This window comes from Aythya ferina (genome assembly GCF_964211825.1).
Source record: "Aythya ferina genome assembly, chromosome: 1".
NCBI classification, from domain to species: domain Eukaryota; kingdom Metazoa; phylum Chordata; class Aves; order Anseriformes; family Anatidae; genus Aythya; species Aythya ferina.
The window spans coordinates 157,372,009-157,387,079 of NC_140296.1; the positions used below are offsets into that span (position 1 = coordinate 157,372,009).

At 36.8% G+C, this 15,071-nt stretch overlaps 1 protein-coding gene across 2 annotated transcripts in view; it reads right to left on the minus strand.

The window, feature by feature from the left end:
- Positions 1–766: 766 nt before the first annotated feature.
- KITLG (KIT ligand) overlaps positions 767–15,071 on the minus strand; it is a 55,696-nt gene continuing 41,391 nt past the window's right edge. Inside the window, exons 5-10 of one of the 2 annotated variants that reach the window (XM_084506685.1) lie at positions 14,862–15,024; positions 13,891–13,986; positions 6,743–6,852; positions 6,179–6,255; positions 3,925–4,008; positions 767–2,817 (exon numbers count right to left, since the gene is read on the minus strand). In XM_084506685.1, the coding sequence (XP_084362811.1) occupies positions 3,969–4,008; positions 6,179–6,255; positions 6,743–6,852; positions 13,891–13,986; positions 14,862–15,024 (486 nt within the window). In that variant the 3' untranslated portion in view covers positions 767–2,817; positions 3,925–3,968. Of the gene's footprint in view, positions 2,818–3,422; positions 3,541–3,924; positions 4,009–6,178; positions 6,256–6,742; positions 6,853–13,890; positions 13,987–14,861; positions 15,025–15,071 lie in introns of those variants that run through there. The other variant, XM_084506686.1, reaches the window with a different exon arrangement.

A 15,071-nucleotide genomic window follows, 5' to 3' on the forward strand; every position in this document is an offset into this window, starting at 1 on the left:
GGAAGATATATACATGAACTTTCTTTCACTTCACACGTAGCCTTAAATTTGCCTTGATCTGCAGCAGAGATTAAAGTACATGACATTATCTAAAAGTGACATAACTACTATTTTAAGATGTTACTCTTAGAACATGAATGTTTTGCTACTGTCTATCTGGGTTTAATGTATGTTTCAATTTAAAGCTGATATTTTGTATTTTACTATTGAACAGGTAGAATGTATATTAAGGAGTCTAAAACATCACACATTTTGAATGTCAAACTATAATTTAAGGCACCCAATGTGCAATGTAACTGTGTTTTTGATTTGCTGGAAAATATGTATTTAGGAAAAGTAACATTCTTATAAACAAGTAACATTAATAAATACCTTTTTTTTTTTTTTTTTTTTTTTTTTAAACGAATCATTGAAAAATACTGTAAAACGTCAAATGTATAAACTTGCTTTGAGAATGTATAGTATAGCAACATGAAATATTGAAGTTTTTTGGTAAAATGTGTAAGGATAATTGCTTCCACTTGATATGGATAATTTTCACTTCTTTCAAAACCTATCTGAAGTTATTCTCCCCCTTACCATCAATTAGGTCATGCTGACATTTCTTTCAAGGTAAATCTTAAATAAGTTTAGAAGTCTAGTGAGTAAATAACTACACATTTTCAAATGAGACTGAACTGCTAATGGATAATTCTGACTGATTTTTGCAGAGCTAAAATTTGAAATGTGCTCGTTTTGTAGAAGTGGTGGGCAAACCTTCTCACAATTATTTCTTTTTGAATGGTGAGTGCTCCAGCATCTTTTGAATAAAAATGAAGGCCTAATTCTCATACTGAGCTTCTTTAGAACAGAAGTTCCTGAGATGATGCAAACTCCAAAGCTTGTTAACATTAATGGAACTGTGTTAATTTGTATCAGTTGAGCAGGACTGGAGGGCACTTTTCTGACACTCAGTCAGGGCAAAAAGGCCTTTGTATAAATGGTAAAGATCCACATGGCAATAAAAAATGATCCATATGATCATACCTTGGTATCAGTGAATTCAAGAGAAATTTCACCATTGATCTCAGTAAAAATGCCATTCAGGGTGTCTACATGCACACATCAAACATCTGAGTTAATTTTTTTCTTTTGGTGGATATGAAAGCCAAATCAATTTTACTAATAATACATTTGTGCAAACACATACATATTATATGTAGGTTATACACTTTTTATGCATGGTTCTCAGGAAATTTAGCAGATGATTAAAAATTCCGCAAGAATTCTTTAAAAATTAAGTCCGTGTACAAGCAGCATTTGGACAATGCTCTTAGATATGGTTTAACTCTTAGGTTTCCCTGTGTAAAATCAGGACTTGATGATTCTACAGGGTCCTTTCTAGCTCAGGATATTTTATGAATCTACAGTTAAGTTACAGTATACTTTAAAGAGAATTACAACTTTCTGTGAAATGAGCTGTTTTTTTTTTTCTTTTGTTTTTTAGAGTTTTTTCAAGTAACTCAAACTAAAACTCTTATTGACCTTGACAATTTGAAGTGAGTTGCCCTTATCTTCTAAACTGAAACCCCAAATACAGATAAGTGATTCATATCCATTATCTGGAAAGAGCCAGGATGAAAATATGCACAACTGCACTGGTAAATTTTACCATTGTAATTTTAGGATTTACTTGAAAATGCATATGTGTACATCAATCCTGTACAGATTCCATGGATGCTATAGCAGCAATAGATATAGAAGACAAGTGAGAAATAAAGCCTTTCCCTTTTATTTTAGGGAGAATTAACCTTAAGAGTGGAGAATGCCAGGATATTAAAGCTTAATAATCATTCAAAAAACAATGCAAATGTTAATTACAGCTGATGTAAGTAAAAGCTAAATACATTCTCAGGATCTTTCAGATTTTCTATGCTATACATTTAAAAACAAGATATTAATGGCATGCATCTTCAGCATTTAAAATGCATTTCAAAGGTTTGTCTTTATTCTGATGTTTGAACGCAGTTCAGACTCTTTACTTTCTCTTCCCTTGGCATGGCTGGAAATTTCACCAGTGTTCATGTATCCAGCAGTTACTCCTAAAGGTTCAAAGCTCAATGATGTATTATCACCTCCTGTTTACTTTGTCTTCATCCAGTATTTGCTTCTTCTGAGCAGACACCGCCAAATCTGATGAATTCTTGAGGCTTTCTGGGGCAGGCATACAACCACCTGGCATCCAACAGAGACCACATGTTTCTGTACACATGACCTTTGCCAGGCATAAACCCAGTTCCTTATAAGTAAAAGGCTACTACACTGGTCCATGGCATGACTTTACTTTCAAGTTTTATATACAGTATTGAAGAGTATGTTATCTGTATCCATTTCTGTGTTTTCTGTCAGTTCGGAGAACTCCATTTGAAGACACCAAGGTAAGGTAGAGGACACAGAACTTAAATTAAGGATGCAAAGGTATTTATGACTTTCAGTGATTACAGATAGTTGGAGGCATTTGAAAGATGCATTTTTTTCAGGACATGTACTTTGTTTGCCAGAGTCAGCTGCAAGTATTAATGCAATTTAAAATCCCCAAATGCAACGTAAGGTAGATATTCACATAAGATACAGTCCTGCTAAGTGCACACTCTTCTTGTCGTTGTTCAATTCAGTGTTGGTTTCACAGTAAGAAACACAAATTGTCCTCATACTATGTCATGTCTATGGAGTCATGGGCAGCAACAACAGATGCAGACTCAGTCTGTCACTCCAGAAGGAATATGAATGTGCTTAAAGCTGCTTCATTTATGAAGCGAACATGTAACTGTTACCTGCCTAAAGAGAAAAATGGAAATTACAATTTTGCTGATTGGTATCTCTGTATTGCCAAACAGTAGAGCTTTTCACAGATATATAACACAGACATTTTTTCTTATAATTATGGAAATAGATATATTCCAAGACACTTGCATGGCATTCATTTATTCAGAAACAAAAAATATTGTTAATGAGATGTATTTTCAATTTCATGCCAACTCCTGTCCAAGAACACACTTACCAGCAAAAGCCATTAATATCTAGTTGACAGTGATAAGATAACTTTCATGGTTTTATGGAACTATTACATTTGTGCAGGGCTTTAAAGTGTTCTGGACAACACAATATCAAATGAATTTACCATTTTTTGAAAAATAAGTGACTGGTTCAATGCAGTGATGATTTCCCTTTTTAGTGAGCAGATGTTAGAATAAATTAGCTAGGGAGACTGAAAGTGGCTATGAAGATAACTACAAACAGTTTGGAACAGACCTGAGAGTGCCCGCTGCTGGGTACACTGGAAAGCCTGGACAGCCAGTTGTACTCTGATGCTTGCTCCTTCCACTCTGACATAAAATAAACCATTCAGCACTGCCTGAATCTTCCAGACCTTTGCTGGAGAGGCCATCCACAGGCTAAGTAAAGCCCTAGTCCTGCAGAAGAAGCCCCTTGCCAGAGACGTGCTCCTATATGTAGAGGACTGCTGGGACTGAGAAAGCTCACTTGTGTTCGCTGCTCACTCTGATACACAAACACAAGAATGATGGATCTGATAAGGCTATGGAGACCGCAAACTGTGTCGTGTAAACAACTGAAAGAAGCTCAGCTCTATCCTGCTATTTTAAGGATTTTGTTTTTTAGGTCATGCTGCTTTGAAACAGCTGTAGAAGAAGAATTCTCTGTATTGGCTGTCAAAACCAAAAGAGAAGCAGTAGCTGAATTTTGAAATTCTGTCATTTTTCATTTTGTAATATTTACATTACCAGCCAAATACCTAAATTATTGATTCAGGATTAGAAGCTAAAGACCTTCAGGTGCAAACAAAGCCTACTAATAATAAGTTTTATTTGTTTTCAACAGACAAAAGTTAAGCTTGTGTTAGGACTTTAAACCATACAAACTTACCAGTACATGAAACAGTAACAGTGTTGAGGGAGAAAAAGCAATGGCTACACTTGTAGATGTTCTTTTTCTTTCTGCTGCAACATCCTGAAATAAAAAATAAGTACTTTGTTACTACAGTGCTAGTACTATAGGTACTATTACTACAGTTTCAAGGAATTAGAATGGAAGTTTTTATCAGTTAGTTACAATAAAAACATTTACATATAACAAAAGTGATGTTTGTAATTTAACCCAAATTATTAAAACTTATGGTTGCTAATAGGTTCTTCCTACTTATAGATGAATTTTCCAAATTTCTTCATGAGGAGGGAGCAAAAATGTACATATATGTAAGAAGTCTTCATGTGTAAAATGTAACCTGTTGAAATTTTCCTCTTAGGGCAATGTCCTGCACTTAACTAATTGTTCAGTTTTCATCTTTTGTCTTTCTCCTATAAAGCAATGCTTTGTATTTCCTGTGAAGTTAGAAGGAAGATTCATGTTCCATTTCATGTGTTTTAATACCTGTGAGGATGAGGTGTAGGATGAGTTATTTTGAGCAACTAATATACTTGGTAAATATGCAGTCTTCCTTTCTATGAATGTTCATGAAGAAAAAATATTTTAAGTATGTGTGATTCTAGAAAGTTTAAACTCACTTCTTCTGTTAAACATTGAAACTTGCAGCACAAGTGACCAAAAGTGCTAGATCAGAACCTTCTCTATTCCTGCCTTCATCTATGGGCAGCATGAGACATTTCACAAAATATGAGAAGCCTACAGTATAAGATGTGTTCTTCCACACAGTATATCCTTTTCTTAATCCCTCACAGTTAAAATTTGACTAAAGACTCTGAAATATGATATTAAATAATACTCCCAAAACATTTAATTATGAACTATACTAATTTGAACTATTCTAACTTAAACTATCCCTATGTCCTTTTCTGAATTGAACAGACTTCTCCCCCTCTGCTCTGCTCTTCTGAAACCCCACTTGGAGTACTGTGTTCAGCTCTGGGGCCTGTAACATAAGAAAGACATAGACCTGTTAGAACAAGTTCAGAGGATGGCCATGAGGATGATCAGAGGGCTGGAGCCTCCTATGAAGACAGGCTGAGAAAATTGGGGTTGTTCAGCCTGAAGAAGAGAAGGTTCTTTGGAGACCAGCCTTCCAGTGCCTAAAGGAAAGCTGAAGAGGGACTCTGTAAGGGAGTGTAGTGATAGGACAAGGGGTAATGGCTTTAAAGTAAAAGAAGGTACGTTTGGATTAGATATTAGGAAGGAATTCTTCACTCAGAGAGTGATGAGGCCCTTGAACAGGTTTCCCAGAGAAGCTGTAGATGCCCCATCTCTGCAAGTGTTCAAGGCCAGGCTGGATGGGGCTTTGAGCAACCTGGTCTAGTGGGAAGTGTCCGAGCCCATGGTGTTGGAACTAGATAACCTTTGAGGTCCCTTCCATCCTAAACTGTTCTATGATGTCTTGACCCAAGTCATGTTCAAGCAACTTTGAGTGTCTTCTATTGTTATTTCTGGGTTTGTCGAATTGACTGAGTTATACAGAATTATTTCAGCTTTAAAAAGAGATAAAGCTGTGTTTAAGTATGAATAGAGCAGCAAATCATTTCAGGATGACCTTATGAAGTCATTAGGAATATAATCTCAATGGCTTTCTATGAAAGATAAAAAAAACAAATAACGAAAAAAAAAAAAAAAAACTAGAAAACAGTATAACATACCAAGGGGAGTATCAAAAGGTGAAAAAATGTGAAAAATGTTACTGCAAGACAGATTTAAAAGGATTTAGACATACAACTAAGAAGATGCTGTTTTCTTTTTGTTTGCTTAATATCAACCTAGTTTTACACCTTACAACAAATAACAAATTCACTTCTCTGTCATTTCTTTTACAGGTCTCAGCCATCCTGGGTTTACTTCATTCTTCCCAAGTAAGATACTCCTTTGAAGCTGCTGCTTTTCATCACTATTCCTTACTCATGGTGGGAGTAAGGACAGATAAAGGAAAGGTAATGCCTCATTAATAAAATGAGGTATACAGAAATATCCTCCATATAAATTCTTACTTTTCAAATAGGAGCTCCTTCAAAGGACACAACCTAAGCACACATTTTGACTCTATAGCAAAACACTTGATAATGTGGTTTGGTTTTGTGTGTATGATTGTCATTCTGAGAGCTAAAGAGGAACCTTCAGTAAGCATCTCTCAAAGACGAACCTACATTTGTATATATGTGTGTAAAGTGAAACATTATACCTTATCTCATTTTCCTCTTGACAGCCATGACACTCTGTAGTTTCATCACTCTCTGGTCTGGATTTGGGATGTGTTTTCTAGAAGAAAAAAAAATGCATTAAATGTAAAAATTTTAACGCTTCATTAAAAACTCACAAAACAATTGTATGTTTCAGGTTGCTTCAGATTTTCAATATCAAAATCATTTTGCAAAACATAGGCCAAATCTTATGTAGGCCACATCTCCTACTCCAATAATTTTACAATTAAAGCCTTTGTATTGTAGGTAAGCCACAGTAGCTAAAAGTAAAAGAATCCTTCTCATGATATAATAGAAGAACTGAGAAATTGGGTGAATCCCATTTTCAATTTCCAGTTAGAGAGCAAGCATGCTGCTAAGACAAGATTTACAGTTTGGTGATGGAACTGAAGTATTTCACAAGAGATTTACATTTGCATGTCACACAGTTCAGTGAAGATCAGAAGAGATGTCTCTTGCTTTCACATGCAGAATTGTTCTGTTCTTCCTGCCTCTGTATAACTATGAAATATGGTATGTAAACAATTAAATGTAGTATTTCTTACCTTCCAATATATGGCTCCCAAAATGAAGCCAATAAGAAGAGACAGTAATGATGTCAATGCTATGCTGATCCCTTGAAGGCTGGAGCTGCTAATGAAGCCAAGTGCCTCTTCTGTAATTACAGATGTTCTCGTTAGGGAAGACAGATTTATGACAGAAAACTATCTTCAGGGCAACACTATTAGTAAGAGCACTTTTATGCACCACCTACATAACAGCTTCTTAAATAGCAGAAGAGATACTTCAAAGTACTGTGTACAAGAGATGCATTTCATACAATATCTCACAGAAACTTTTTTGACCACAAAGATGCTCTTCCCATTTCTGCAATTGTTCTGTTTAATAGTTCCAAGACTAATTATCCTTTTGTCATTTGTAGAGCATTTTCTCCTTCCTTTACTTAAAAGTTTTGGATATATCAGTTTTTAACAGTCTTATTTTGTAACCCAAAGTATTTTTTTGAAGAGAAAATATCTGCCACTTCTAAACACTCACTTCATGTATTTGCTTAAGTTCCATAAGACACATCCTACTGACTGCAGATAGACATTCTGCCTTTCCAATAATGAACCTCAACACGAGGCCTCTCAAGGGAGGTTATTTTAACAAAATAAGCCTGAATTCACTTCTAATGTGTGCCTGGAAAGGTCCTGCTGACTTCATTAAGATCAAACCCTTGTAAGTTGAAGTCTAGCTGTGTGCTATTTTGTTGCTACCATTTTTTGAGAGCTTTTTATATTTCATATGGAAGAGCCCCAATCCTAGTCTTTTATGTACACAAGCAATTCCATTCCCCTCACAGACAGCTGTGTGCCTGCCAAGACTAAAATGAGGCTATCCAGTTATTTAATCAAGAGCAGGATGTGAAAAGTCCTGTGGAGTCACCCTGGGATCCACCTTCTGACATACAAAGTGAGAAGCAGGAAACTGCCAGTTTAGACACCATCCACTCAGTTTTAGTTGATATCATGATTTGGAGTCTGCAGCTCAAATGGTGTGAGTATTGTCAGCTTATAGGAAAAGAACTAAACTAAGCACAGGGAAAGAGTAGATGATTAGATATAGAAATAAAAATGGAATGATAGCACTAGAAATTTTTGTGACTCATACAAACAGCAAACTTCTAAGCACATATAGTATGATATACTGTGTCAATTGATGTGCATTTAGTACATTATTAAACAGCCACTAAGAAAACACTTCAGAAAGGAACATTCGCATAATATCTGGAAACCTATTTTCAACTCTCTGAGTTTTTCTGCAAGTCACGGTAGAAGTTTTTACACAAACACTCTTTTTATCTTTGAAATCCATCCATGTTTACATAGTTACCACAGGGAGAACTACAAAATAAGAAAACAGAAAGTCTGCACCCCATTATTATTCACCATTTACAAGGCTCTAGATTCCTATGATAGAGGTTTCAATTTTACTTACATCCAGTAGACTTGTCATACTAAAAGGCAATATTGGTCAAGCAGAATAGATAATAGTCTGCTGTGAAAGAAATCTGTCTACAAAGGATAAGGGAAACAAAGTTCTACAGAGATGAATGCCAGCTGAAAAGAGGCTATTAATTAATCTGCCTCTGTCTGCTCAGACATTAAAACCAAGTGCAGAAATTAATGGGAGGGGCATGTCTTTTATCAAAGTCTGTTCTAGGTTAGGTATAGAGGAGGTTGACTTACAGAACTGAATCTGGCAAAGGCAAGTAGTGTAGAGAGAGCCTGAACAGATTAAAAAACATTGACATTATTTATGAGACTTATATTCTCAGAAGAAAATTCCTATATTGTTCTTGTGTTTTAGTCAAGAAAAGTTAAATGCTTTTTTCCTGATCACATTAGCCATTCTTCCCAGTGTGAGACTGCTCAGTTATACAACTGAATTTATGGTGATGGTCATGTTTCCTGGATTCTGCCTGAAGTTCAGAAAAAAAAAAAAAGAAAAAAAAAAAAGGAAAAGTGAGATAAAAATCAGAGGAAAAACTCTTCAGGTCACATGAAGATTAAGCCATTTGATAAGATGTTATAGCAGTGTGTAAAACCTCAAAAAACATCTGACTGCAATGCCAGCCAGCATGCTATGTCAGGCTTGCTGATTTTTATGTAAACTTCTTGAGAAATTGTGTGCATTCAGGGAGATCATGGTTAGTCTGGCATGCTGATTTTTACAAATTTTCAAAAAAATTAGATTGTCTTAAACGACAGAAGAGTTTTCTTTACAATGAGGCATCTAAAAGTGGAACAATCTGATTTTGAGAAGATATCTCCAATACAGATACTTTCTTCAGCATCTATGGAAAGGAATCATAGAATCACAGACACATGTAATGGTTTGGGTGGAAGGGACCTTAACGATGATCTAGTTCCAAGGATGCCATGGGCTGGGACACTTCCCACTAGACTACATGTAGGTTGCTCAAGGCCCCATCCAGCCTGGCCTTGAGCACTTGCAGGAATGGGGCATCTACAGCTTCTCTGGGAAACCTGTGCCATAGCCTCTGAGTGAAGAATTTCTTCCTAATATCTAATCCAAACCTACCCTCTTTTAGTTTAAAGCCACTACTCCTTGTCCTATCACTACACCCCCTGATAATGAGTCCTTCCCCAGCTTTCCTGTAGGACCCCTTTAGGTACTGGAAGGCCACTTTGAGGTCTCCCTGGAGCCTTCTCTTCTTCAGGCTGAACAACCCCAATTTATTCAGCCTGTCTTCATAGGAGAAGTGCTCCAGCCCTTTGATCATCCTTGTGGCCCTCCTCTGGACTCATTCTAATACTTCCATGTCCTTCTTATATTGGGGGCACCATGAACTGAACACAGTGCTCCAGGTGGGGTCTCACAGGAACAGAGCAGAGGTGACAATCACCTCCCTCGCCCTGCTGGCCGTGCTGCTTTTGATGCAGCCCAGGATACAGTTGGATTTCTAGGCTGCAAGTGCACATTGCCAGGTCATGTTGAGCTTTTCATCAACCAACACTCCCAGGTCCTCCTCCTCAGGGCTGCTCTCAATCTATTCTCTTCCCAGCTTGTATTTGTGCTTGGGATTGCCCCAGTCCAGATGCAGTTGTCGTAGCACTTGTCCTTGTTGAATGTCATAAGATTTGCACAGGCCCACCTCTCAGTCAATAGTTTTATTATAATTATTTTTCCTTCGGTAGAGACCTTTACCTCTGTTAGAAAATTGAACTAATACAGCTCTATACTAAAATCATTCCAACACCTGATGGTTATGAAGGCAGAGCAGGCTAAGGAATAGGAGGAACCAGATGGTTGGGTAACTGTGAACTTCTTGGGCAACGCCAGAGGAACTTCTGGCTCTGCAGTTGGTCCATTATTCACTTGAAATAGACCCTATCCTGCAAGGTGCTAAAGGGGAGTGGAAGCAGGCCAGCACCTCTCCAAGCTCTCACTTCACACCTTGTGGAAGAATCCTTTAGGAAGTGAGATCATTTGAAGTAGATTCATTTATAATCTTCATGGACAACAGGATGTTAAGCTGTGATTGAAATGCATTTACATTGAAAGCCACTGAGCTACACAATGAAGTTATTCAGCTGCTTTCCACCTTGAGCCATGTATGTAGGTTTAGCAAGCAATTATGAAATAAACCAGCTAGATTTTATTACCATTTATGTCTCAAAGGAATTTTCGCTTTACCTCTGCTAAGCTCCAACACAATTACCAAAAGATCTTATCTACAAAAATGTAGAACAGCTCTCACCTGTTCATTAGGGTTTGCCATTAACTGTAAAGGTGGAATAAAGGAACAAAGGCACAGAATGCAACACCAATTGCATTAAGCCATGTGTAATATTTTCAAATTGTTGTGCAATTACTGAATTAAACTACAGTATTCTTTGCTTAATTATAAAAATCGACCTTCTCTCTAAAAGCACTTCTAGAGGTCTCAGTGTTTACAGAGCACACGTTCTCTGAGCTGTTCAGTACTGAATAATAAAGCTTAACTATTGTAAGGAAACTATAGGCAAAAAATGGAAGAAAGCAACACTGAACCTTCCATAAAAATATAAATTGTGCCTTGAAACAAGGTGCTAATGTGAGAAGTGTTATTAACAGATGGCAAGTTCAAGTTTAAGCTGGAAAACATGAGATTCATTTGGTGGGGTGAAAAAAAAGAATACTATCTACTGCTTGATTCAAGCACTGAAAGAAGAGATGAAGTTCAAGACCTCTTATCCTGACATTTGTTCTTTACATAGGAACCACCTCATCTGAATTCTCTAGACTATGCATGGGATAATGATCCAAATAACACCAATGGGACTTAAACAGTTACTCAGAATTTAAATTGTATTACAGTTATGTAGAACCAAGAGAAGAAAACATAAGTATCCATTTTACATTTAGTTAGGATAAGATTTTTGGTGTAGATCTTGTCAGGGCTCACCTCTATCACAGTAGTTCGATTCTATCATTGTGTAATAATGATGAAGTAATGAAATATGACTTGCAATAAATGTAGCAGCAACACGAGAAAAATGTAAGTTAGCTAATTTATATTATATGCAATTCCTACGATAATTCTTTCACAAATGATTTTATTAGATGATTTTCTTCAGGTTTGCCTAAGTTGAATTTAAAATCAGGAGCAATTCAAGTCATCTGGCTCTCTAAGCAGACATTCATAACAGATTCCATATTTATTATTCATCTGGAAGGATTCTTTTGTAAACAGTGAATGCTTCTCAATAGCTTAGAAACCATTAATTTTAAATAGATCATTTTAAATAGATCATTTTAAATATGTTTAATAATAAAAAGGGTTATTTAAAAGAAATGCATTGTTTTGTGTCTAGGGATGCCTTTTTTTCAGGTTTTCTCTCTTCTCCAAATATATGCGTTTCTGAATTTTGAATCTAGTTGTATTGTTCTGAGAATAGACCTGCAGCTGGCAGACTGAGTCCCCTGTGCTGAGGGTTCTCCATGTGGAAAGTAGTAAGGATTATTCATTTTTTTTTCCTTCTAGGAAGGCAGGGATTAATTAAAAAAGAGAACTTACTCAGCAGTAAAGCCAAAACAAACCTAAAATTGGTGCCAAAGACCATTCTCTGGCAGTAAGAGAGAGATGCCAATAAAGATGTCACAGGTCTTTTACCCCAAAAGCTCCAAACTAATAACAAAAGTGTAACCAGTCAGCATCCAATCTCCAAGTTAATGTAATTTAATCTGATTATGCGTTCAAACTGTCCCCAGCCCTAGACATTCAGTCTTTGTCATTTCTACATAAGGCTGTTAACTGCTATCCAATTTTCAAATAAATTGCTTAAGATAATGTTAATCGGTTAGAATACACCTTACAGCATATGGCCAGCCAAGCAATTTCTTTGACTTACTGCATTACTTTAATTTACTTAGGCTTTTTTTTTTTTTTTTTTTTTTTTTTTTTTTTTTTTTCCTACTTCATTATCAGTTCCAGTTATAAAGCAAGATTAATGAGCCTGTTTCTGTACTCCTGTTCACAGTAGAGACACAGATGCCAATTCAGAGGTTGGAGCCCTGGCCTCTGCCCAGTGTCCCTCTTGTTACTCTGATGGGTCAAAACTCCTTTCATCTGAACTGCTTCTGTAATCTCTTTCTATCTTTCGTTGGCTCCTTGATCCATTCTCATTGCTTCAGGCTGCATTTGAATATTCTTCCTCTCATAGTTACATCAAAAATTATTACATGTTCAGACCTGAGATGCAGTTATGCACTTTTTAGCCCCCTCCTCGTGCCTCACAATTGGCTCTGGGCTCATAAGGTTATTTGCAGCCAGCTGTGTGACCTCTTGGATATGAATTTATGGCAGTGAGATTTCCCTTTTCCAGAGAGGCAAGCTGGCAGCCAGGAGTTGAAGGCAGATTTCATTCCAACCTTCTTCTCAGAGTACTGGGGAGTGATAACTTCAGACCTTGTGTTAATTAGAAAGCAACCAGAAGGGCTTTCAACCTGACAACAGCTGTAAGTTAACTAAGAGGTAGCATACACGGTTATGAAAACCCAGAGAATAACTAGATTACACATTTGCAAGTGAAGTAGGAAGAGAAGAAATCCATTCTTAGCAGTATCTGTCCCACAGTCAGGAGCTTCCATTGTGCCTACCAGGCTGTACCAGGCTGCCTCCTTGGCTATGCTTTCTTCAGCATGAGGAGCATCAGCCACACACTTCAACATCACACATTCAGATAATATGGGTGTTTGTGAAATGAAAGAGGGAAATAGTAAATAGGGGTGCACACTGTCATCCTGATGTGTCTGGGAGAAAGGAACAAGGGAAACAACAACATGTATGATAAGATTTAGGCACCATTTCAAGAACCTCTAAGGAAAAACCCCTCCTTCAGAAAACTCCAGAGAGTATTCACATTGTTGTACATTATGTCACTAAAGTCCCCTGAAAATCTGTTATTTCTCTTCACTTCAGGTTCCTGTATCCTTTCTGACCTTTGATGGGTAATGCTTCAATCGATGGTTAATCTTACGGCAACAACTCCAGGCTGTCTGACCTGTCAGTCATGTAATGCACTGATCAAGACAGATGAGAAACACAGAGATAGTCATGCCGGACAGAAGATTACAACCTCAAAAAAGGTGTAGTAACTATGTTCTTGATCTCAGCTAAAAGCACACTGAGTGTGGAGCTAGCCTTTTTGGAACTACAACAAGTAAACAACAGTCTTCAGGTTTGGTATCAAGTTTGGCATCAGGAATGCTCTCAAAATACAACATACAGAAATATTTTTCACCAAAGTAAGTATCCTGAGCCCAACTCAGGACTGCTATTCTGTTATTTGGAGAACTTTCCTTTTCTGAGAGTTAAAATGAGGTATCTGGAAGAGCCATGTTTGCTGAGGTCATATGACTAGTGAGACCTCATGATAGCAGTGAGACAAAATGAGGGAACCTGCCCTCTCTAACTGCATGAGAACTGTCACAGCATTGTAACTTTATACCATTTCTAAATTTTGATTAGATACGTTCATTGCATTTTACTATTGCAGCTGAGAAACACATGGTATACCATCAGGCACAAGTAACTTCTCATTAATTTGTACAATTAAGACATTATTTTCCTCTGAGCTCTCATAACAACCAGCCACCAGAACAAAATGGAGACACATATATTAATTCAATCACTTGTACTTACTGTTACTGCTAGTGTTACTGCCAGTGCTGTCATTCCTAAGGGAGCTGGCAGCAACAGGAGGAAACAAAATTGTTTTTGTGACAGCGACTCTGGAATCTAAATAGAAAATGAGTGTGTCAGCATTATGTAACTTAAAATACAGTTCTCTCTATATAAGATGATTGGCTATAGGAGTACTCTGATTTGGCTATAGGGCTGTTCTAAAAATGTAGTTACAGGGCTTTTTTTTTTTAATAAGACAAAAAAAAAACATATTAAGAGACAGATGTGTCTACACACTGAGCTGCAGCTGAATAGTTATTCTGGAAAAGCAATCATTTTAAATGTGTTCTTAGGCTGTAGCACTGATCTACTTCTAGTTACTACTGGTGTAATTGGGCAACTAGATACATTGCCCTAATTAAAACAGCTAATAGCTGTCACTACAGAAAGTAAAAGAAAAGAGAATACAAAACCTCTCTTTACTGGAAGGATGAGAATGAACTGCAAGAGCCTCACACAAGTTAAATCTTTTAAATCAAGCAAACATGACCCTTTTTCAGCTATGGAGACAACTCGAGGGTACTCCAGTTTAAAACTTGTCCTAGCTTCCTGTCCTTTAAGTAGTGCAATCTGGAGCTCCATTTCTACCTTATAAAAATTAAATAGCGCATCAATAGAAGATAAGATGAAGAATAAGAGCAGTGTAAAAAGCCAATCCAGCATGTATTTGGGATGAAAAGAAACAGAGCAGAGTATTGTGAAGTTATTTGGATTATATTAAGGAATGATGTCACCAGAAATGATGGCATTAGCTTTACTGCCAGATATAACTCTACTAAATACAAGCATTGGTACTGGTTGTAATTTTAACTTGCAGTAAAAAGAGACATGGAGATACAGACTCAGATCCTCAGCATCTCTGAAATTAAAGGAAAATCACCCATTTCTATCTACTTAGTTTCTGTTCCCTAAAACAAGAGCCATCTTACCATTCTCTGGTGTTTCTACTGTTGAAGGCAGAATGCAGTCATTCTTATCCAATGTGTCTGCAAACTCCTTGTAAACCTCAATGGTACTATTAAAGACCTCAAAAAACTGCTCAGGAAAGAAGCGATGTTCTTCATAAAGGTGACCATTTTCTTTTATAAAATCCTAGGGTAAAACACAGAATTCATCTTGAAAGAGGGTCAGGTGAGACT